We start from the raw sequence: 21,161 nt of genomic DNA, 5'->3' as shown, positions 1-21,161 counted from the left end.
TTTGTTCTGAGATAATGTCTCACTGTGCAGCTCTGACTATCCTGAACTCACCACGTCGACCAGGCTGTCCTTGAACTCACAGAGTTCTGCCCCCGAAAAGCTGGGATTAAAGGCGCGTACCACCACAGCCAGCTTGGATTTCTATTTTCATTCAGCTGTACTTAGTGTTCTAAGCTATCACATACAAATCTACCACTATTTTTATTGTTTTTGAGACAGTCTCCTAACTCAGGTTTCTCAAATTCCTTACTAGTCAAGGATGACCTTGAACTTTTGATCCCTCAGCTTCCCTGTCCAGTGTTGGAATTTCAGGCTTCTGCCTCCGTGTCCATCCCACCTCATTGTTTCTGGTGACTATTTGGTTGTCCTTAGTCTGTTGGTATCCTGCTTTTGGTTCATTTTCCAAATAATGAGCATGTTGGTAACTTCACCTCTAGGTTTGGTGTGGTTAGGCAGTGAGCATAGGTTTTTGGGTGCCCAGAACACTACAGTGGGGTGTTCCTAGGAGTAAGATTAAGGCTGAGTTCATTGTCCCTTTATTGCCCTCCGAAGGGACTGTATCCACACCCTGTTTCCTGGATCTCAGCATTGGCATTTTGCCAGTCTTGGGGTTGTCACTCTGCAGTGGCTCTTGGAATGAAACCCGTGCCTGGTGTTGAGACCTGAAACAGTAAACTCTGAGGGTACTGGGTCCCTCAGCCTGGGCTCCCCTTTCCCTAGAGGGTTCCTGCTCTGGGGTCTCCCTGTCTAGTCTACTCTGGCTCCGCAGCTGCCTTGCGCGGGAAGTGCCTACTTCCTGGTTACATTGTAATTTTCTTGTTCCTATTGTCAGACAGAGTTTCTACTTTCCTCCTTTTGTTACAGTGATACTCTTTACTAAGTCAGAGCGGGCCTAATAGCCCTGGTTCATCCTGAGCTCCCACCCGCTCCCTCCCCGCCCCTTTTATTCTCTGCCCTTCTTCCTTCCCTTAAATTTTCTGTGTACGAGTGCTTTGCTTTTGCACGCGTGTGTGTATCATGTGTCCACAGAAACCTAGAAGAGGAAGTCTAGCATTATAGATAGCCTTGAGCCCCGTATGAGAGCTGGGGTTCAAATCTAGGTCCTCTGCAAGACCAGCAAGTACTTTTAACCTCGGAACCATCTCTCCAGCCTCTCCTTTCCTCCATTTTTCAGACGGGGTCTTATGTGGTTTAGGTTGGTTTTGACTCACTGCAACCAACGCTGACCTTGAATCTCTTCTGTCCCTTCTGCCTCTACCTCCCAAGGGCTGGGATTATAGTCCTGTGCTACCAAGCCTGGTTTCTGCAGTGCTGGGGATGGTGCTCCCGGCCTTGTGCTAATGCTAGGCAAACACTCTACCAGCTGAGTCTCATCCCACCCCTCTGAAGCTCTCTGAAGCTGCAGCAGCAAAAGGCACTCAGAAAACGCAACTTGCAATACTACTTTGGTAGGACCGATGAGACGGCTCACTAAAGGTAAAGGCTCTTGCTGCCAGGTCTGAAGACCCGAGTTCGGGATCCCAGAACCTACCTGGTGGAAGGAGAGAACTTAGAACTGCAGGTTGCCCTCTGACCTCCACAGGTGCTCCATTGGCACACACAGGCTCACTAAATACATGTAATTAACAATATCACATGTGCCACTCATTGCGTGTTTGCTCACGAATGCCCATTATATGCCAGGTCTTGACAGCTGTAGACACATTTGGACAAACATATGCTTGACAGGCTCTCTGAGGAGCCTTGAGTTCAGGGTGTAGGAGGAGGAGTGGAGGGTGGGAGCGTGGTGAATGAGCAGCTGTCACTCGCACTAGTTGACAGGAAGTCAGGAAGATGTTGCCATTCCCCCCACCCCACCCCCCCAGGTCCCACGATGGGGGTTATGTAAGTGTGTTGTGTAGACTGCTGGGTGATATACAATCCTTTCCCTCAGAGCTTCCAGTATGGCTGGGTATCCATTCCTTAGGCTGGAGGGGTTGGCTTCATTTGTTCAAGGTCGGCCAGGGAAGACTTGGGTTGGTAGGCTGGCGGCAGACTGGAGGGGAGGCAGGGAGCTCTGCGGCTTGTGACTTGCTGGTCCTCTTCAAAGCTGGCCCTACCCATCCTGCTGTGTTCTTGCCTCTTACTGGCGTGAAGCCCCCAGGCTGTGCTTCAGCTCCAACACCCAGGCAGAGCTGTCTGTAGTCAAGTCTTTTCAGGCCGCCTTCTGACTGTGTGCAGGATTGACTGCCTGACTGTGTGGGGCTGCCTGTCTGACTGTGTGTGGGGCTGACTGACTGACTGTGTGCGGGATTGACCGACTGTGTGGGGCTGGCTGCCTGACTGTGTGTGGGGCTGACTGACTGTGTGGGGCTGGCTGCCTGACTGTGTGTGGGGCTGACTGACTGTGTGGGGCTGGCTGCCTGACTGTGTGTGGGGCTGACTGACTGTGTGGGGCTGGCTGCCTGGCCTGTGTTGGGCTGCTCTGCTTCCTGCTCAGGGCCTGCTTCTGAAGGGGTGTGGGTGATGCTTCAGAGGGCTGTTCTGTGGAGACAGCTGTGTCTCCACAGTGCCTGATGACTGACTTAACCAGGCAGGGTTAAGAGAGTGAGAGGAGGCATCTCTTTCTAGCCCTCACTCGTGGACTGAGGAGCCTGCGCTTTGTTCCCACCAGGGAGGCATTTCTGAGTGAGTTCTGAGATGCGAGGAAATGGGTGTCTTCTGGGCGCTGCTTATTTTTGTCAGGAGATTGCACTGCTCTGGAGAGGCAGAACCCTCCTCTTGTCTCAGGCTGCCCTTAATCCTGCTGGATAAACGCACCACAGGATGGGGCGTGGGTGACTGGAGGGTAGAAGGGGAAGCCACTGAAACCTAGCCACAGGGGGCACTTGGTGAGAGCTGAGCCGTCCTCACGCTCAGAGGGGTGTTGCCTCTGGCCCAAAAGAAAATATGACTCTCCTGTACATATTCCCCTCCCCCCAAAAGATGGAGAGCACACCTTCCAGGCTGGATGTGGACAAGCCTGTCACCTTGTTTTAACGGCCTAGACTTGGGGACATTATGTTCCCCTCTCTGTTCATGGGACTTAGGAAGGGGTGTTAACTTGCATGTGGGGAAGCTGGTATCCTCAGTGGCTGACGTAAAGTGTTGGCAGCTAAGACTGTTTTTGTGTGCTGCAAATTCACTTACACGCAGGAGGTGCCAAATAAAGGCAGCATGGTAGAATAGTCAGAGGGGACCCCATAGAGCCTGACCCTCCGCTCTGAGCTCTGGTGTCCCATCTCTTGTCCTGGACACTAATCTCCTTAGTGCTGATAATTTAGCTGTGGGTTTTTTTTTCTTTCTTTTTTAGCAGGTGGCTTTCCGTGCTAGGCTTGGGATTAGTGTCAAAAGACGCATTTGGGGAACACTAAATAGTGAGTGTTCTGCCTTCTACTCAAGGTGGGGTCTGGTCTAGATGCAAAGGGGACCCTGTCTGCTGGGTGGGTCGTGGGGGCAGACTTTTCTGAAAGCCAGGGAAGAGTAGCGGGAAAGACCTGGCCTCTGACAGACTGGAGACACAGTCCCGTTGGCAGAGGCTTTGCCTAGCATGCAGAACTTTGTTTCCTAGCACTCTCAGATGGAGACAGGAAGATCAGAAGTTCAAGGACATCCCTGTCCACATAGTAAGTTTGAGGTCAGCCTGGGCTATATAAGATCCTGTCTCAAAAGAAAAAAAAGTTAAAAACTGAAAATCAGGCACACATGTAGGCAGGCACACTATCAAGATGGCTCAGGGGTTAAGAGCTCTGCTGTTTTACTTTATTTATTTATTTTTTGAAATACGGTTTCTCTGTGACCCTGGTTGTCCTGGAACTCACTTGCAGACCATGTTGGTCTCCTGAGTGCTGGGAATAAGGGTGTGTTTTAATACTGGACCTGAGTTGGGTTCCCACCTCCCACTTTGGGTGGTTCATAGTCACCTGTAACTCTAGCTCCAAGAGATATGGTGTCTTCTGGTCTCTGCAGGCACCTCTGCACATGTGCCACATTTGTGTATACACACACACACACATACACATTCACACACATGTGTATACACATGTAAAATGAAATCTTAAAAACTGGTCAGAGTGTGGATTTTAGCGACCTTGGGTCCTGCAGACGGGGCTGGTCCCTCTGTTCCCACCTGTTGGGGAGAGACAGCTCTGTCTACAGATGGCTCTTTTTGTTTGCTTTATTTTGTTCATTTCTTAAATCTATTTTATTTTATATGTATAACTGTTTTTGTCTGCATGTGTGTGTGTGTGCGCTATGTGCGTTAGATTCCCCAGAACTGGAGTTATGGACAGTTGTTAGCCACCGTGTGGGTGCTGGGAATTGAACCTGGGTCCCCTGCAAAAGCAGCAAAGTGCTCTTAAACAAGGAGCCATCTCTCCATGTCCCTGTGTTTGTGTTTTCACATATAGCTCTTAGCCCAGGCAGAGATGGGGAATGTTCTGGGCTCTCCGCTGAGATGCTCTGCAGGTCTGCCGGGCTGCATTACCTTCCAGCCCAGGGCTGAGTGCTGCTGACTTTTCTTAGGAAGGGTCAGGCCCATCTGGCCTGAGGTGTGTGTGCCGTCTTTCCAGGCCTGGGTGTGAAGTCTGCTGCCTGCCACTGGGGTACGTGTGCCTGCTGGAAGGGGCTGGTGGGAAGAGGAGAGTCCCCAGTTCTAGAAGAGCTGAAAGCAGGGCGGGCGAGCAGAGCCTCTGAAAATGTGAAGTCCAGCCCGGACTGCAGACAGCATTGGAGCCCATGATTGGTTCTATTATAGTATGCACTGCGTTTGTTTGTGGGCTGCCTTTTACTTCTTTTAATGACAATTCTTAACTTATTGATGGGTTGATTTATTATGTGGAGGTCACAAGGTAACTTTTGGGAGTTGGTTCTACCTTTCACCCTGCATGTTTCAAGGATTGTCAGGTGTGGCAGCAGGTGCCTTTTCCTGCTGGGTTATCTTGCTGGCCCTGCTCTGGGCTCTCTGTGGTCTCTGAAGGGAAGACTTTGGTCAATTGATGTTGATTGTTTCCTGGGATCACCTGAAGTCTTTCCCAGGGGGTTCCCACTTGTTTGTGAGTGTGTACATGTGTCACGCCAGGTGACATATATGCAGATTCAGTTTGATAATTTAGGTGTATGATATTTTAAAAGTGAGAAGAACCAGGCTGGGAATTTAGATCAGTTGGCAAAGTGCCTGCCAGTGTACACAAAACCCTAAGTTTAACCCCAGCAAAGTTCAAACGAGGTATGGTGATATGTGCCTGTAATCTCAGCAGTTTAGGGATAGAGGATTAGAAATTCAAGGTTATCCTTTGCTATAATAGAAAGTTCTAGGCCAACCTGAGCTACATGAGACCCTGTCTCAGGAAGAGGGAAAAAAAGTGGAACCACTCTTGTGGTTACTGAAGTTAATGATGCTGAGATGGGACTTTCATTTATGGTGCCTTCTCTTCTTGTACAGAAGTCACAGTGTGGCTGACCCAGAGTAGGATTTTAATTTTTTCTATACAGCTTGTCAATATAAAACTTTCCAGGAGCTGGGTGATAGTGGTGCAAGCCTTTAATCCCAGCACTAGGGAAGCAGAGGCAGGTGGATCTCTGTGAGTTCGAGGCCAGCCTGGTCTACAGAGCTAGTTCCAGGACAGGCTCCAAAGCTACAGAGAAACCTTGTCTCGAAAAACCAAACCAAACCAAACCAAACAAACAAACAAAAAAACAAAACAAAACAAAAAAACCAACCTTCCAGGAATATAACGTCATCCTTACAGCGGAGACCATCACAGTTATTCTCTTTCCCTGACCACTGAGATGCTGAATAAATATTTGACTCAGTCATGTGTAACAACCAGCGCCCTCTTCTGCCCCCCTAGGATACCTGCGCCCATGTGTGTGTACTCACCCACAGACACATTAAAAAATGAAAAGCTAAAAAGAAGAGTTTTTAATTTGATGATACTATCGATGGAACCCAGGGCTTAGCGGGTGGGCTACCCCGGGCTCTAGGCTCAGCTCCCCATTTAGTACTTTGATAGTGTTTTGTTTTGTTTTAATTTTTTTTTTTTTTTTTTTTTTTTTTTTTTTTTTTTTAGTTTTTGTTGTTGTTTTTTCAAGAAAGGGTTTCTTAATGTGTAGCCCTGGCTGTCCTGGAACTCCCTCTGTAAGCCAGGCTGACCTCAAACTCACAGAAACCCTCCTGCCTCTGCCTCCCAAATGCTGGGGTTAAAGGTGTGCGCCACCACTGCCTGGCTGATAGTTGCTTTTAAAGATAGAGGCCCAGTGGGCTCAGCGCTGCTCTTACAGAAGTCCTGTCTTCCATGGAGATGTGACCATCTGTAGCTCCACTTCTAAGGAGTTCCAGATGGTTTCTGCCTTTCCCCCTTTCGGCCTCCTCAGGCACCAGGCATGACTGTGGTGCATTTACCTACATGCAGGTAAACACATAAAATAAAAATGAATAAACTTTTAAAAGCCAAAGTCATACTGGAGTGCAATAAATGTTTAAAACCTTGCTTGGTAATCCCAGAGGCTGGAGGGTCAGGAGTTCAAGGTCATCCTGGGCTACTTAGTTTCCTGAGGTCCTGAGAAAATACTCTGACCAAAGCTATTTGAGGCAGTTTGTCCTGGCTCAGTGTTCAAGGGTGCCGTACACAGGGCAGGAGATGCCGTATGCTGGTGTGTGTGTGTGTGTGTGTGTGTGTGTGTGTGTGCGCGCACGCATGTGCTCCGTGTACGGGATGGGAAGTGCCCACACGGGGCAGGAGACCAAGGCAGCAGGGTCTTGGCAAAGGGTCACAGCCAGGAAGCAAGCGGGGAGCTGCTGAGTGCTATTCTCTGCTCCATTCCTCTGTTTAGACAGCCCGGGAGCTCAGTCTAGAGAATGATGCAGTGAGGTCTGTTTCCTAAGTGATGCTAAATTCTGGCAAGTCTGACAATAAATCAACCATCACAGTGAGATAGTGAGTTCCAGGGTAACCTGGGCTATATGAGATTTTTGTCTTAAAAAAAATTGCTTTCCATTTACTTGCTGCCCTAGGCTCTCAGTGACAGGAGCAGTTTTACGCATAGGATAAAATAATATTGGGCAATTGTAAATCGAGATGAGGTGATTTTCTCTCTTCTGCATGGTCTAGACATTGCTCTTGGTGCCTTATATGTAAATGTGAGCAGGATTTAATCAAGGGTGTTTGCAGTTAATACTGTTTTCATTAATTAAAAAAATACTAATGAAAATAATTGCCGGCTGTTGCTGGTGCCCATCTTCAATCCCAGTACTCCAGGAGTCAGAGGCGGATCTCTGGGTTTGAGGTCAGCCTGGTCTACAGAGTGAGTTCCAAGACAGATACGACCTCAAAAAACAAACAAAAAAAAATCATTTTTTTTTACAATTTTTTAAAATTATATTTAGTTGTTTTATGTATGTGTGTGTGAGTGGGTGCAGAGGTCAGAGGTCAACCTGCTTGGGGAGCTCTGCCCTGTGGGTCCCAAGGACTGAACTCAGGTAGCCAGGCTTGGTAGCCAACGACTAAAGAGCCACCAAGTCATCCCGCGGGTCCTGGATTCCCTTTTGTAGCTTGTGGTTGGGTTTCTTTTCATGTGAGGAGTTACCTAGCTTGTCATACTGTAAAAGTGGTTCCTGAAATGTGTACTCCATTGATACTAGTCGAGAGAATGAAATCAGAGTCTGTGTGTGTGGAATACATCGATCGCTGTGGGGAACTCCGGTTCCCCTCTGCGCAGTCACCGGCCGAACAGCCGGAGTTTGTAAGAAGATATGTCGTATTGGCGAGAGTTCTGCGGTTCAGCAATGTAGCTGGCTCCTGGGAACGTGTCTTCCAAAGTTCATTCATTGTCAAATATTGACTGACGCTCCCTGTGCTCTGGGTCTGTGCTTAGGCCTGGGGTCGCTAAAGTCAGGTTGATCACTAAGTTCCTGCAGTTCTGGCCTCAGAGGAAGGGCGAGACCGCTCACGTCACACCCACACCCGGCAGGGAAAGATGCCTGGGACTTTTAGAGCTGGGTGGTTTTTATTGGTTGTTTAATTATATCAAATAACTTTTACTGGTGGTAAACTAATTTCCATAATTACCGATGCATTCATTCATATTGGTGCTTCTTTTATTGTGGCAGAAGATGGCTGTGCCTCCCACATATGCTGATCTTGGCAAGTCTGCCAGGGATGTCTTCACCAAGGGCTATGGTGAGTGTTGGAGGAGGGAGTTGGGAGCGCTGGAGGGATGGAGGGCCTTTTACCTACAAAAGGTGTTTGAGACACTTGGTGGTCAGCTCCCAGCTGCCAACAGTTCCCAGCTGTGCAGTCAAAAAGATGAGCTTCCTGCGGCTGTGCGCCACCCAGTGGCGAGGCTCAGGCATTGCAGGACAAGTAGCAGACGCTCCAGCTTCTGTACCGGTAGAAGAATGGCATTCTAAATTTAGCCTGCCGGGCCTACCAGCCCTCCTGACTGTGTCTCTGCCAGCTGCTGGGAATCTCCCCCACCCCCTTCTCCCCGGCCCTGAATGGGCACAGGTGGAGCCTGCGTTCTCAGTCTGCCCCTGTTGCATCGGCTTCTCGTAAGCAGCAGCAGGGGTCAGGTGCCCCCAGCGCTTTAGGGCTGTAGTGAGTTTCTGTAAGCATCTCCAGAGGGCCAAGAGGAAGGCAGAGGTGTCCTAGCTTCAAGTTTTTATTTTTCTAGTGCTGGGAATCCAACCTAGGGCCTTGAGCTTGCTAGAATCGTTCTACCATTGAACTGCAGCTCCAACCCTTCTGACTTGGTTAGTTAACCTGTTTATGGTTGTTTTTCTTTTTTCTTTTTTAGGCTTTGGCTTAATAAAACTTGATTTGAAAACGAAGTCGGAGAATGGATTGGTAAGTTGCTTCGCTTGCACGGGACAGAATATTTGTTTCTGGCCAGTAGGAGGTGCTGTGGCCAGACTGGCTGAGCCGGAAGCAGTTGCCTATTTGGATTGTGCCCTTTGTGCTTGTCCGTCTTATCATATCTGTGTGATAGGTGGTCTGGGACTATAGTAGCTGCTGCTATTCATAGGAAAATGAGAGTGGTCTCTGGTAAAATTGTCGTTACGTTTGCTGCTTTTTTACAAGTTATTTTGTGGTGTTGGAAGAAAATCAAACTCTGGCCCTAACACACTGTAGGCACGTGCTCTACCATTGACCTAAACCTCTAGCCTGGTTACTCCTTGATGTTTCTTACTTCAAAATGGGCCTTTCTTTTTCTCTTCTTTTTTAAAAAAATAATTTAACTTTATTTTATGTGCATTGGTGTGAAGGTGTTAGATCCCCTAGAACTGGAGTTACAGTTGTGAGTTGCCATATGGGTTCTGGGAACTGAAGGTGGGTCCTCTGGAAGAACAATCAGTGCTCTTAACCACTGAGCCATCTCTCCAGCCTCCTTCCTTCCTTCCTTCCTTCCTTCCTTCCTTCCTTCCTTCCTTCCTTCTTTCCTTCCTCTCTCTCTTTCTCTTTCTCTCTCCCTCCCCCCTCCTTCCTTCTTTTTTTTTTTTTTCTTTAGCTTTTTTAGTTTTTTGAGACAGAGTTTCTCTGTAGTTCTGGATGTCCTGGAACTCATTCTGTGGACCAGGCTGTCCTGGGACTAAAGGTGTGTCCACTGCTCAACTGCCTTTTTTCTTTTTTAAGAGTTATTTGTGTGTGTGTGTGTGTGTGTGTGTGTGCACGCGCACACGCATATGTGTGCCTCTGCCTGCATGAGTTTGTGTGTACCATATGTATGAAGGAACCTGGGGGCGCCAAAAAAGGGTATTGCATCCCCTGGAACTGGGGTTACTTTTACAGGTCACTGTGAACTGCATTGTGGGTGCTGGGATTTGAACCCACATCTTCTACAAGAGCAGTAAGTGCTCTTAACTGCTGAGCTGTCTTCAGCTCTGTTGACATCTATTTTTGTTTATTTATTTCGTTTTGGTTTAGTTTCGGTTTTTGAGACATGACCTTGGATGCCCTAGAACTCATTGTGTATACCAGATTAAAGGCATGTTCTACCTATATTTTTGTGTGTGTGGGGGTTTGAGACAGTGTTTCTTTGTGTAACAGTCTTGGCTATTCTGAAACTCGATTTGTAGACCAGGCTGGCCTCGAACTCACCAAGATCCGCCTGCCTCTGACTCCCAAGTGCTGGGATTAAAGATGCATGCCACCTATGGTTTTAGTGTTTCATTATTATTTAGAGAACATTCATAGATTGTTGGAAGGAAGAGTGTGGGTTTAGAATTCTGCTGTGTCAGCTTTCGCTCAATGACTCTCTCTGTCTAAGACTGGAGGCAGCCGAAAGCTGGGTGGCTTCTTATCCAGACTTTAAGGGCCGTAGGGAAAGAAGGAAGCTGTCTTCCAAAGAACTCCCCAGAAGCTTCCTTTTGGTAGCAGGATCTTTCAGTCCTTTGTATTTTCAGTATCTAACTGAACTGTAGAAATAGTTCTGGTTGGATATGCCAGGGACTCTCTGTTGCTTAAGGTCCTGGAGAGGCACGGAGGGCAGGCTGGACTGTGGGACTGTGGGCTGAGACTCTCTTTCCTTTAAGGAATTTACCAGCTCAGGCTCCGCCAACACAGAGACCACCAAAGTGAACGGCAGTCTGGAAACCAAGTATAGATGGACTGAGTACGGCCTGACGTTTACAGAAAAGTGGAACACAGACAACACCCTGGGTACCGAGATCACCGTGGAAGACCAGGTAAGGCCTCCCCGCCAGAAGTGCTGGCTCTACCCATTCCCATCCTGGCTCTACCCATTCCCATTGCAGCATCCACGGCCCTGCCCTCAGCTAACCTGTACCACCGCTCTCTTCCATGCAGCTCGCTCGTGGGCTGAAGCTGACCTTCGACTCATCCTTCTCACCTAACACTGGGTAAGGGTCTCGCCTTTGTCCCATGACGACATTTTAGGATGTTGTGGGCCTTGGAAGTCCTTAATGACAAAGGATTTTGATGTTAAGGGTGACATCATGTTAAAGGTAGCCTCTAAACTGGGAGACTGGAGGGTGGGGAGAGATTGTGGAGTCAGGGCCAGCCAGGGCTAAAGTGAGATTCCATATTAAAGAACAGAAACTAATGAGACAACAGTAAGGCTGCTTTGGTCTGAGCTCTGTATATTCTGAGTTCTGTGGTGGTGTTTTGACCAGAACACAGATATCCATCTGTTAGTGGGCTGTGCTGTAGCAGGCATTAGAAAATACATTTTATCTAACACATGGTTTTGTGTGTTCCTCTGCTCATTTGGGGACTGAGGTTGCCTGGGCCAGGATGCTGTTAGTCCCCAAGGAGCTTCCCTTTTCCTTTTGACAAGGGTCTCCTGTAGCCCAGGCTGGCCTTGAACTCATTATGTAGGCAAGGATGACCTTGAACTTCTGATCCTCCTGCTTCCACCTCCCCAGTACTGGGATCACGGGTGTATGATCCAGTTTCTGGGGGTGGGGTGGTAAGGGTCAAAGCCAGGGTTCATGGTCCCGGGTGAGTGCTCTACCCACTGAGCTGTGTCCCCAGGGCTGAGGATTGTCCTTGGTAGCAGAGGACTCAGATCAGTGTTCCAGGATCCCATGATGCCCATTGTGTGTCTGGCTGCAGGCAACAGCTTTCTGTCCCAGTCAATGTGTTTTATTTAAAGCTGCCAGTAGCAAAAGTGGCCAAGACTGAAGGGCAGAAGTGGCATTTGGAAGCAGGGATTATCTGGTCACTGCTGCCTGTTTTGTAGGTGTGGAGGGCCCTTCTCCCAGTTTTCTGAGACACTGAGATCGCTGGAGCTTAAGCACAAGGTGGCTCCTGAGCTGCCAGGTCCTCTGGCCAGAAACGGATTAGACCTGTTGGTTGTTGACACATCAGAGGGCAAAGAGAGCAAGCCGGCCTTCCTCAGCTCCTGAGGCTGTGCAGGACCAGGCAGAACGTTTCCCTTCTAGAATAGCCTACACTCTTGTGATTTTGTACTCGAAGTGGTGAGTCTCCTAGATCAGGGGAAGCTTGTTTTGCCCACTGATGATCGAGTCTAGGCTTTTACTAAATCTCATGTCTTTGTTTTTTGGTTTAGCAGGTTTTTGGTTTGGCAGGCTTTTGGTTTGGCAAAACATGTATAAAATTTACCATCTGCGTCATCTTTAATATTCACAGTTCATGGCATGTGTTTTTATTTTTTGTGATTCTGGGTTGGTTTTTTTTCTTTCTTCCTTTTTTGATTGCCTGTCTATGCCTCCCTAGTGCTGGGATTAAAGGTGTGAGCTGCTGTGTGGGTGCTGGGAACTGAACCTGGGTCCTTCGCGAGAGCAGCCAGTGCTCTCAACTTTTGAGTCATCTCTCCAGCCCCCTCAGGTTAACCTTTTATTTTGAAATAACTTTGCAGTTTTTATATAGAAAATTGTGATAAAAGTAACCTGTAGAATTCTCTTCTCTTTCTCTCCTAGCTCCTTCTAATGTTGAAATCTTCTGTCTACCATCACATTATAACACAGCTCATAATGTATATAGACTATACAGCCATTTAAGCCGGGCGGTGGTGGCGCACGCCTTTAATCCCAGCACTCGGGAGGCAGAGGCAGGTGGATCTCTGTGAGTTCGAGGCTAGCCTGGTCTACAAGAGCTAGTTCCAGGACAGGCTCCAAAGCCACAGAGAAACACTGTCTCGAAAAACAAAACAAAACAAAAAAGAATATTCAGCCATTTGCTACATAATATTTCAGTTGCGCACTTATAGGAACTCGAGAGGATAACAGCTCAAACTTCCCTCTTGCTGTTGAGGCAGAGTGTATTTCCTGAGTGTGCGATAATTGTCCTAAACAGCACCCACTCCGCCTCCTCTCCATAAAAGTCTAGCATGTACAGATATGCACATGCCACAGTGTTTGGTGGTGGTACAGACGGAGAGTGTGAATGGCTCATGCACTCACTGTGCGTTTTCCCATTAGAGTGTGTTCCTTATAAAATGTTTCCTGTGAACGCCTGTGCTGGGTTCCATTGCCTGCCTTGAGCATCTTATGTGTGTTCTGTCCCTTGGGTGCACCAGGAGGCCGTGATTGAGTGATTAACCACGGCCATCTGGGGTTTCTGTAAGTGCACCCCGTGATGTTTGCTTAATGACCAAATGACCCAGCGATGCAGTTTGCAGGCTGTGTCCGTGTCATTAAGCAACTGTGGTGAAGGTCAGTGCCAGCAAGCAAATGTTGGTACCACACTGTTAACTGTCGCCCTGCTGATGTCCTTGTTCTGTCTCAGGATCCAGTTCTGGCTCTTCCATTGCATCAAGCGTTCAGGTCTCCCTTGCGGTCTCTTCCTGCGACACACTCTGCGTCTTTTTCTCTCGTGACCTGGACATTTTTGAAGAATGGCTGAGAGTTCTTGGCAGAATGGCCTTCTGCTTGGATACCCTGCTAATTCTTTCTGATTACATTCAGGTTGTGTATTATTTTTTGGCCGCTGAAGAAGTGGCACCTCATTGTGTCCATGGAACATGCTGTCAGGAAGACCGCCACCGTTGTGTCTTTATCAGTGTGGCTAATGTGACATCTGCTGGGTCTCTCCCCGGGAACGCTGCTAGGCTCTAGCTTTGTTCTTGGTGCATATGAAGCCGGGAGATACTGAGACGCAATGTGCTTTCCCATCATGCTTTGGGTCACATCCTTCAGTCCTCCATCATTATTTTGGGTAGTTATTCCCATCATCCCTGTCTTTCTCATGGGGTTTCCTGTAGGGAAGGGCTGTCCTACTCCCTCACTTACTGAACCAGTTTTTTTTAAAAATTATTATTAGATTTTATTTAGATGTATTTATCTTTATGTGTGTGTTTTGTCTACAAGTATGTGTGTGCATTGTGTGTGCCTGGTGCCTATTGAGATTAGGAGAGAGCATTGGATGCCCTGGGACTGGAGTTGGAGTTGGTTGTGAGCCACTGTGTAGGAATGAAGCCCATGTGGTCTGCAAGAGCACCCAGTGCTCTTGACTGCTGAACCATCTCTCTAGCCCTTTATTATTTAACCCCGCCCCCACATTTGTGTGTGTGTGTGTGTGTGTGTGTGTATGTATGTATGTGTGTGTGTACCGCAGTGTACATGTGGACATCAGAACAATTTGCTGGGTTTGGTTTTCTCTTTTCTCCATGCTAATCCCAGGGATTCGGCTCAGGTCATTAGGTTTGGCTGCAATCACCTCTACCTGCTGAGCCACCTTGCCAGTCCCTAATCAGTTTTTATGTTAGGATAGATTCGTGGACATTTATTCTGTGAGTTATATTCCGTTACATCGTGCATGTCGTGGCTCACGACTCAGTTGTGACAGTTTGGAGCTCTGCCAGGTTGCTATGTCTGTGCTTTGGAGGGGGCTCATCTCCCTTTGATCTCATCTATATTTCTTGTTTTAGAAGAGCTTCGTCTGAAGGCTTTGTTCCCTAGTCCTGCTGTCGGCCACTCCTCCTAGGAGCCTTGGGTAGGGTGTTTATAGGGTAGAGCTGTAGGCACGAGGTGTGCTGGGTAGTTGGGCTTTGATGGCTCTCGACAGATCGGACATGAACACGGGCTTTCTGACGCTCTGGTGATGCCTGGAAAACCCTGGCCACCCTTAGCCAAATGTGGGCCACAGCTTGGTGGGATTTCGGACCTCACTTAGGGATTAGTACCCCTAACAACCTAAGAGTGTTGCCTTCCACAGATAAAGTCTACTTGCTAACCATCGCTCTTTTGAGTGCTTGTCAAATTAGCACCCCCGCTTAAGTCGCTTAAAAAAAATCCCAGTGACATTTGAGAAAGGAGAGCTTCCCTGGCTTCACGAGGAGCAGAGGCCTGGGGATGGCTGAGTCACCCTAGCTCTGTCTCTGTCCTTTTTCTTTGGACGCATGAACCCCTGGCTAGAATCCCATGAGACAGTGAGTGGAGGCATTGTGCAAATCGGTGTGGGTGGTGCATGTGTCTGGTAGAGATTCTGCCATAGGCTCTGTACTTTGGCTAATAGCTGCTTTTCATTGGTTTGTCTTTTGAGAGACGGTCTCATGTAGCCCAGTCTGGACTTGAGTTTCTATGTAACTGAGGCTGGCCTTGAACTCCCATCCTCCTGCCTCCATGTCCAGGTGTGTGCCATTCATGTTTTGTTCAGAGAGGATCTGACTGTGTAGCTCAGGCTGGCCTCCAAGTTATGATCATCTTGCCTCAGCTTTGAGAGTTCTCTTCTTCTGTCTTGTGTGTTCTGGGGGCCCAACTGAGGTCGTTAGGCTTGGCAGCAAGCACCACTACCCTCAGCCATATTGCTGGCACTAAACTAAACATCTGCTATATTTTGGTCTATTGGCAATACTGTTCTTACCAGTGCTCACATTTTCCTGTCTGTGAAGCCCCCGGGTGGGAACCTTCTTATTTTAACAATTAGATCCATTTGCCCAGTTCCTGGTAATCTCTGGTAGCTTGGAGAGCTGCTTCAGGCTTCCTTTGTACGTTCCCTGCCCTGAATCTGTAACTGGCCACTCCCACAAAACAGCAGGGCCTCTGGGGAGGGAATGGTTTTAAAGCCTATGGTCTGCAGGCTTCAGTCTCGCTGTGAATAGGGCCAGGAGCAGGCAGGTCTGTGTGGTCCTCGACACTCTGTGCAGACCTGGTTTCTGTGGGCTAGGCTGAGAAAGCCATTGGCCAGGAAACCATCTTTCTTGCAATCATGTGATATAGTTTCAATTTTATTTGCTAGGTTCAATCTCCAAAAATTTTTTTTATTTTAATGTATTTGTGTGTACATGGCATGTGCGCACCCGCCACAGTACACTTGTGGGGGTCAGAGGGTGGCTTCAGGTTTGCTCTTCTTTTTTACCTTCTTGAGGCAGGATTTCTTTCTTTTTTTAATGATTTATTTGTTTTTATTTTATGTGCATTGGTGTGTTGCCTGCATGTGTGTCTCTGCAAGGGTGTTGTATCCCCTGGAACTGCAGTTATAGGCAGGTATGGGGTACCATGTGGGTGCTAGGAATTGAACCCAGGTCCTCTGGAAGAACAGACAGTGCTCTTAACCACTGAGCTATCTCTCCAGAATTCCTTTTGTTCATTGCTATATATGCAGGCAAGCTGGTTCTTGAGCTTCAGTGAGCCTCCTGTCTCTCCTTCCCATCTCCCTAGAGAGATTTACTGGGATTGCAGATACTTTTGCTATGCTTACAGCATTTGCTGGCCTCTAGGGATTTGAACTTAGGTCTTTCAGATTGTCTGGTAAGCGCTTTATCCACTGAACCATCTACTCAGCCCAGTAGATACTCTCTTATTCTCTGGGATTTGCTTTGGATAAAAATTATGACTCACCTATTCTTGCTGAGGGACACTGGGTCTTGAGAAATTGTTGGCAGACACTGAACTAACTGGTCTTAGATGCGAAGAATCTGGCATCACTGGGCCTGAGATCAGGACTTCCAGCCCCCATGACTGAGGGACTCAGGTTCCTTATCAGCATCCAGAACTCTCTGCTGTGAACTCAAGTGGGGTCTCACAACCATGGCAGTGAAGGTTCTCCTACCGTACTCAGTAAGTAGGGGAGATTTATTATTTGTGTGTGTGTGTGCGTGTGTATGTGTGTGTGTGTGTGTGCGTGTGCACACTCACCACATAGAGGCAGGTACCTGCAGAGGCTAGAAAAGGTATTAGATCCCCAGGAACTGGAGTTGCAGGCAGCTGTGAGCTACCAGTGTGGGTATTAGAAACCGAATCTCAATCTTCTGCACAAGCACTTTTAGCTTCTGAGCCTCCTCTCCAGCCCCAGGGATCTGCTATTTCTTTTCTTGCTGCCTACTGGATGAGCCACAAAGGTGACCAACTCCCTCAAATTGCTGCTTGGGAAGCTTTGTGGTATTGCGGCTCTTCTGTAGGTCTGGCAGACAACAAACACGCCTAATAGATGTAGGGTGTTGTGTTGAACATAGGGAGAGGCTGGAAAAGGAGCATGGTTAGCTCACTTTCTGGTCTCTTCTCATGGTGTGCACGGCACAGTGTTGATGCAGCCTTTTGCAGACCAGATTTGAGCTCAGGAGAAGTTGCATCTTGCTTGTGGCTCAGCAGTTGTTTAGGGTTAACTGGCCACCGGCCTTGCTTCTATTCCCTACCACCTCCCACTCAAACTGGGACCAGACAACATGTTGCATAGTTCTTAGCGTGATTGTGTCAATGTGGGTTAGCTTGGCTTTTTAATACATTTTTTTTTCTTTTTGTTTTAGGAAAAAGAATGCTAAAATCAAGACAGGGTACAAGAGAGAGCATATCAACCTGGGTTGTGATGTGGACTTTGACATCGCTGGGCCCTCAATCCGGGGTGCCCTGGTGCTTGGCTATGAGGGCTGGCTCGCTGGCTACCAAATGAATTTTGAGACCTCCAAGTCCCGAGTGACCCAGAGCAACTTTGCAGTTGGCTACAAGACGGATGAATTCCAGCTTCATACTAATGTGTAAGTGTGCGTCAGGGGTGTCTCAGTTACTTTTTTAATGCTGTGACAAAATGCCATGGCCAAAGCAACTTATAAAAGAAGGTGTTGAGAGTCCATGGCGGCGTGGCAGAGGCACAGCGGCACAACAGCTGAGAGCTCACATCTTGATCCACAACCAAGAGGCAGAGAGAAGGAGAGTGCCCTGGGAATGGTGGGAGTCTTAAAACCTCAAAGCCTGCCCCCAGTGACACACCTCCTCCAACAAGGCCACACCTCCCAATCCTTCTCAAACAGTTCCACCAACTGAGGACCAAATATTCAAACAGGGGCCAGGCTCATTCAGAATGCCGCAGGGTGTCATGTATTGGCTAGGGTGGTTGCTTTTCATTTTCCCCCGAAGATCGCTTTTCAGCCATTTGGGTCTGATCCCATCCCATGGTGGATAACTGGCAATGCATAGTCTGTACAGTGCTTAGCAGTGTACTGACTGCTGGACGGTGGGATGGTGGGCAGAGAGGTTGCATGTTAGGTTGGAGAGTCTGTCACTGGACTGGGAGGCTGAAGGATGTTGATGATTTGAGGGAATCAAAAATTTCAACCATAAGAATAATCTTATTTGGGGCTGGAGGGACGCCTCATCAGATAAGAACACGTACTGCTCGCGGAGAGGATGCAAGTTTGGTTCCCAGCACTCTTGTTTTGCATGACTTACAACCACTTTAGGGGATCCAACACTCTCTTTTGACCCCCAAAGGGTACACCCTAGCCTCCCTACATAAAAAAGAAAAACGGGGGGGGGGCAGTTAATTTTGTTTGAATTAGTTCCATGAAGCACTAACTTATTCTTTCCACTAGAGGGTGCTAAAAAAAGTAATGTCTTATTCAGCCCAGTAATGGTATTGCTCTAAACAAATACTATTTCCATTAATAACAATGAAAACATTTATTTGTGTGAACACCTCTGTCTCAGTGTAGGTTAGAGTACAACTTGCAGGGAGCCTGTTATCTTCTTTTGTATCCAAACCACAGCACTTACCTTCCAGGGATGGAATGTGGGGTCTGGGCTTTCTTGCTAGCCGTGTCTCTTCGCCTTTGCCTCCCTCCTGCCGTCTTCGACAGAATCATTTACAAAAGTAAAGACAAACCGTAGAAAATAGGAAGTTCTGTAGAATCCCAATTTTCTAGTTTCTGCTTCAATTTTTTTTTAAAAAAAGTTTGTTTTTATTCATGTGTATGCCTGTGTATATCTATGTGAGTGTGTGTCATATGTGTGTAGGTGCCCATGAAGGCCAGAAGAGGGTATTGGAGCCTCTTGAACTGGAGTTAAGGACAGTTGTTATAGGTTGATAAAATTTAGGTTCTTTGGGAAAGCAGTCAGGACTCTTAACCACTTCAGCCTCATCTGCTTCCATTTTTAGAAGAGCATTTGGGAGGGAGCTTGAGGTTTTGTGTTGGTCTGGTGGTTGTGTGGGGTTGGTGAGAACTCTGTTCAGTCTGTTTCTGGCCTCCCTGTTCTCCCCTTGGTGCTGGTGACATTTCAGCCCGTGTCCCCGGACGGCTGGACATCTACTGCTGTGTTTCCTTGCAGGAATGATGGGACGGAGTTTGGTGGCTCCATCTACCAGAAGGTGAACAAGAAGTTGGAGACCGCTGTCAATCTCGCCTGGACAGCGGGGAACAGTAACACTCGCTTTGGGATAGCAGCCAAGTACCAGGTCGACCCTGACGCCTGCTTTTCGGTGGGTACTCGTGAATCACCCGGCTCACGATTGAGAGAATTCTGTGCTTCAGCTTAAAGGCATTGGGCAAAGACTATTCTTGTGCTTAATCCCACTTGAAACAGATACCTCAAAGAAATTTTTTTCCTTTCTTTTTTTGGGGGGTAAGGGGAGCACAGTTCCACTGTGTGGTCTTGTCTGGTCAGGAACTCACTATATAGACTTCACAAAGATCCATGCACCTCCGCCTCACCAGTGCTGGGGTTAAAGTCATGTGCTACCACAACTGGTAGCTTTTTTATTTTTTGAAGACAGGGTTTTTTTGTGTAGCCCTGGCTGTCTCTGTAGACCAGGCTGGCCTTGAACTCAGAGATCCACCTGCTTTTGCCTTAATTAAGTTTTATTCTTGCCCTTGTTTTCATTTTGTTCTCAGTCCCTATGGTCCACATTAAAGTATCAGTGGTCAGGATGATATATTCTAAAGGTAGAACCTTTGCCTAGCATGAGCAAGGGCCTGGGCTTAAGACATATTACTGGGGGAAAAAGCAAACCAAAGCAAGGCCAGGGCTGTAGCTCAATTGGAAAAGTGCTTGCTTAGGATGCAGAAAGCCTGGTGCTTGATCCCCAGCACAGCAGAAACAGCAGGCAGAAGAATCTGAAGTTCAAGGCCTTTCTTGGCTATGATGTAACAAGAGTTCAAAGGTAGCCTTGGACTACATCGTGAGAGCGCATCTCTGAAAAGACAAAGCCAGTTAGTTGGTCGGTGGGCATCTTGTCTTGCCTACCACGTGGCACTGGTTAGAGGCCCCGAACTGCACAGGTTTTGTGGCGAACCCTGTTAAGCTGGCTTCTGTTGTCACACTATAGCAGCCACCCATTTCGGGTAGAATGAGGAAATGTAGACATTTCCTGCTGGTTGATGTAACTCACAGTCTGTTTTAAGTATCCTGACCTGGGAACAGGATTTGGCTCCCTCAACATCAGCCATGCATGTAAAACCAAAGGACAAGGGCCCCCTTGTTGGGAACCTAAAGAAATGGTTCGAGAGACATGACCTGCCAAGAGCCCTTACTCTCCTCGCTCTGTCTGTCCTTGGGAGGTCACAGGGGCAGGAAGGCACACACACCTGCATTTGAGTCTTAGGAGATGGCCGTGAGCAGACACAGTTTGCGTCTGACGGCTGGGACCTGAGAAGAAGCCCTCACTCCTTTGGAGGCAGACTTTCACGGTTGTGGGACGCTCTTTTCATTGGGCCTATCTTCTTTCTTTCAGGCCAAAGTGAACAACTCTAGCCTGATTGGCTTAGGGTACACTCAGACCCTCAAGCCAGGTATGTATCGCCTGTGTAAAGCTGGTTAGTTCTCTGTCTTACGAAAAAAGTAATGGTTACATTTTGCTGACTTTTGCTATTGCTGTGGGGCATTGTAAATGAATGTATATAAATGTTTGTAGTTGAGTCTTTATAAAGGAGTTAGGTCATTGTCAAAAGAAAAAAGGTGGATGAGAAATAGCAAGCCAGAGGGAAGCACCGGCAAATACCATGTATACGATGTTACGTCCTGGTTATTTCCGGTAAATACCATGTATATGATGTTACATCCTGGTCATTTCCTGCCATCCTTTTCCTGGGGTCTGATACTTGTTGTCTCCAGGCCGCTGGCAGGTTTAGCCTGTCAGTCATCCTCACTATAGAAAGGCAAGGGTGTAGGAATGGTGGTTAGCGCCTCTACTCTGCGTAGCTGTCCCAGCCACTCACTGGTGTGTGAGGGCTCCAGGGGCTAATCCCACTTTTGAGCCCTCAAAGCTGATTATGTGTGATGTGAGAATCAAGTTCCTCCTGGGAACACCAGCCCATTCGATCTAAAATTACAAGTCCCAGGAAAAGGAGTTTATTGTTTGTGTGTGCGCGAGTATGGGTGCGTACATGTTGCGAAGATGAACGTAAGGCTGATATAGGATAGAGTTTCCCTCCAAGGCAGTGTTGCTCAAACTACTTCCTGTGTGGTACCAGAGGTCGAGTGCTCATTGTAATGGGGGAAACACGAGTGGGTG

General features: G+C 47.9%; 1 protein-coding gene and 1 non-coding gene across 3 annotated transcripts in view; both read left to right on the top strand.

The window, feature by feature from the left end:
* The window catches only part of Vdac1 (voltage dependent anion channel 1), a 28,591-nt gene that overhangs the window by 6,303 nt on the left and 1,127 nt on the right, over positions 1-21,161 (top strand). The window contains exons 2-8 of one of the 2 annotated variants that reach the window (XM_087910646.1): positions 8,129-8,198; positions 8,815-8,864; positions 10,550-10,702; positions 10,824-10,876; positions 17,185-17,412; positions 18,980-19,130; positions 20,382-20,439. In XM_087910646.1, the coding sequence (XP_087766772.1) occupies positions 8,132-8,198; positions 8,815-8,864; positions 10,550-10,702; positions 10,824-10,876; positions 17,185-17,412; positions 18,980-19,130; positions 20,382-20,439 (760 nt within the window). In that variant the 5' untranslated portion in view covers positions 8,129-8,131. The remainder of the gene's footprint in view (positions 1-8,128; positions 8,199-8,814; positions 8,865-10,549; positions 10,703-10,823; positions 10,877-17,184; positions 17,413-18,979; positions 19,131-20,381; positions 20,440-21,161) is intronic. The other variant, XM_087910647.1, reaches the window with a different exon arrangement.
* Positions 7,010-7,136, top strand: LOC125402820 (small nucleolar RNA SNORA20). Its single transcript, XR_007232760.1, has one exon. It is a non-coding gene; the product is annotated as a small nucleolar RNA SNORA20 (small nucleolar RNA).

The sequence above is a fragment of the Myodes glareolus genome, chromosome 9 (genome assembly GCF_982192425.1).
Source record: "Myodes glareolus chromosome 9, mMyoGla1.1, whole genome shotgun sequence".
Taxonomy (NCBI): domain Eukaryota; kingdom Metazoa; phylum Chordata; class Mammalia; order Rodentia; family Cricetidae; genus Myodes; species Myodes glareolus.
Note: the sequence above shows the minus strand (reverse complement) of the source record. Positions and strands in the feature narration are given on the sequence as shown.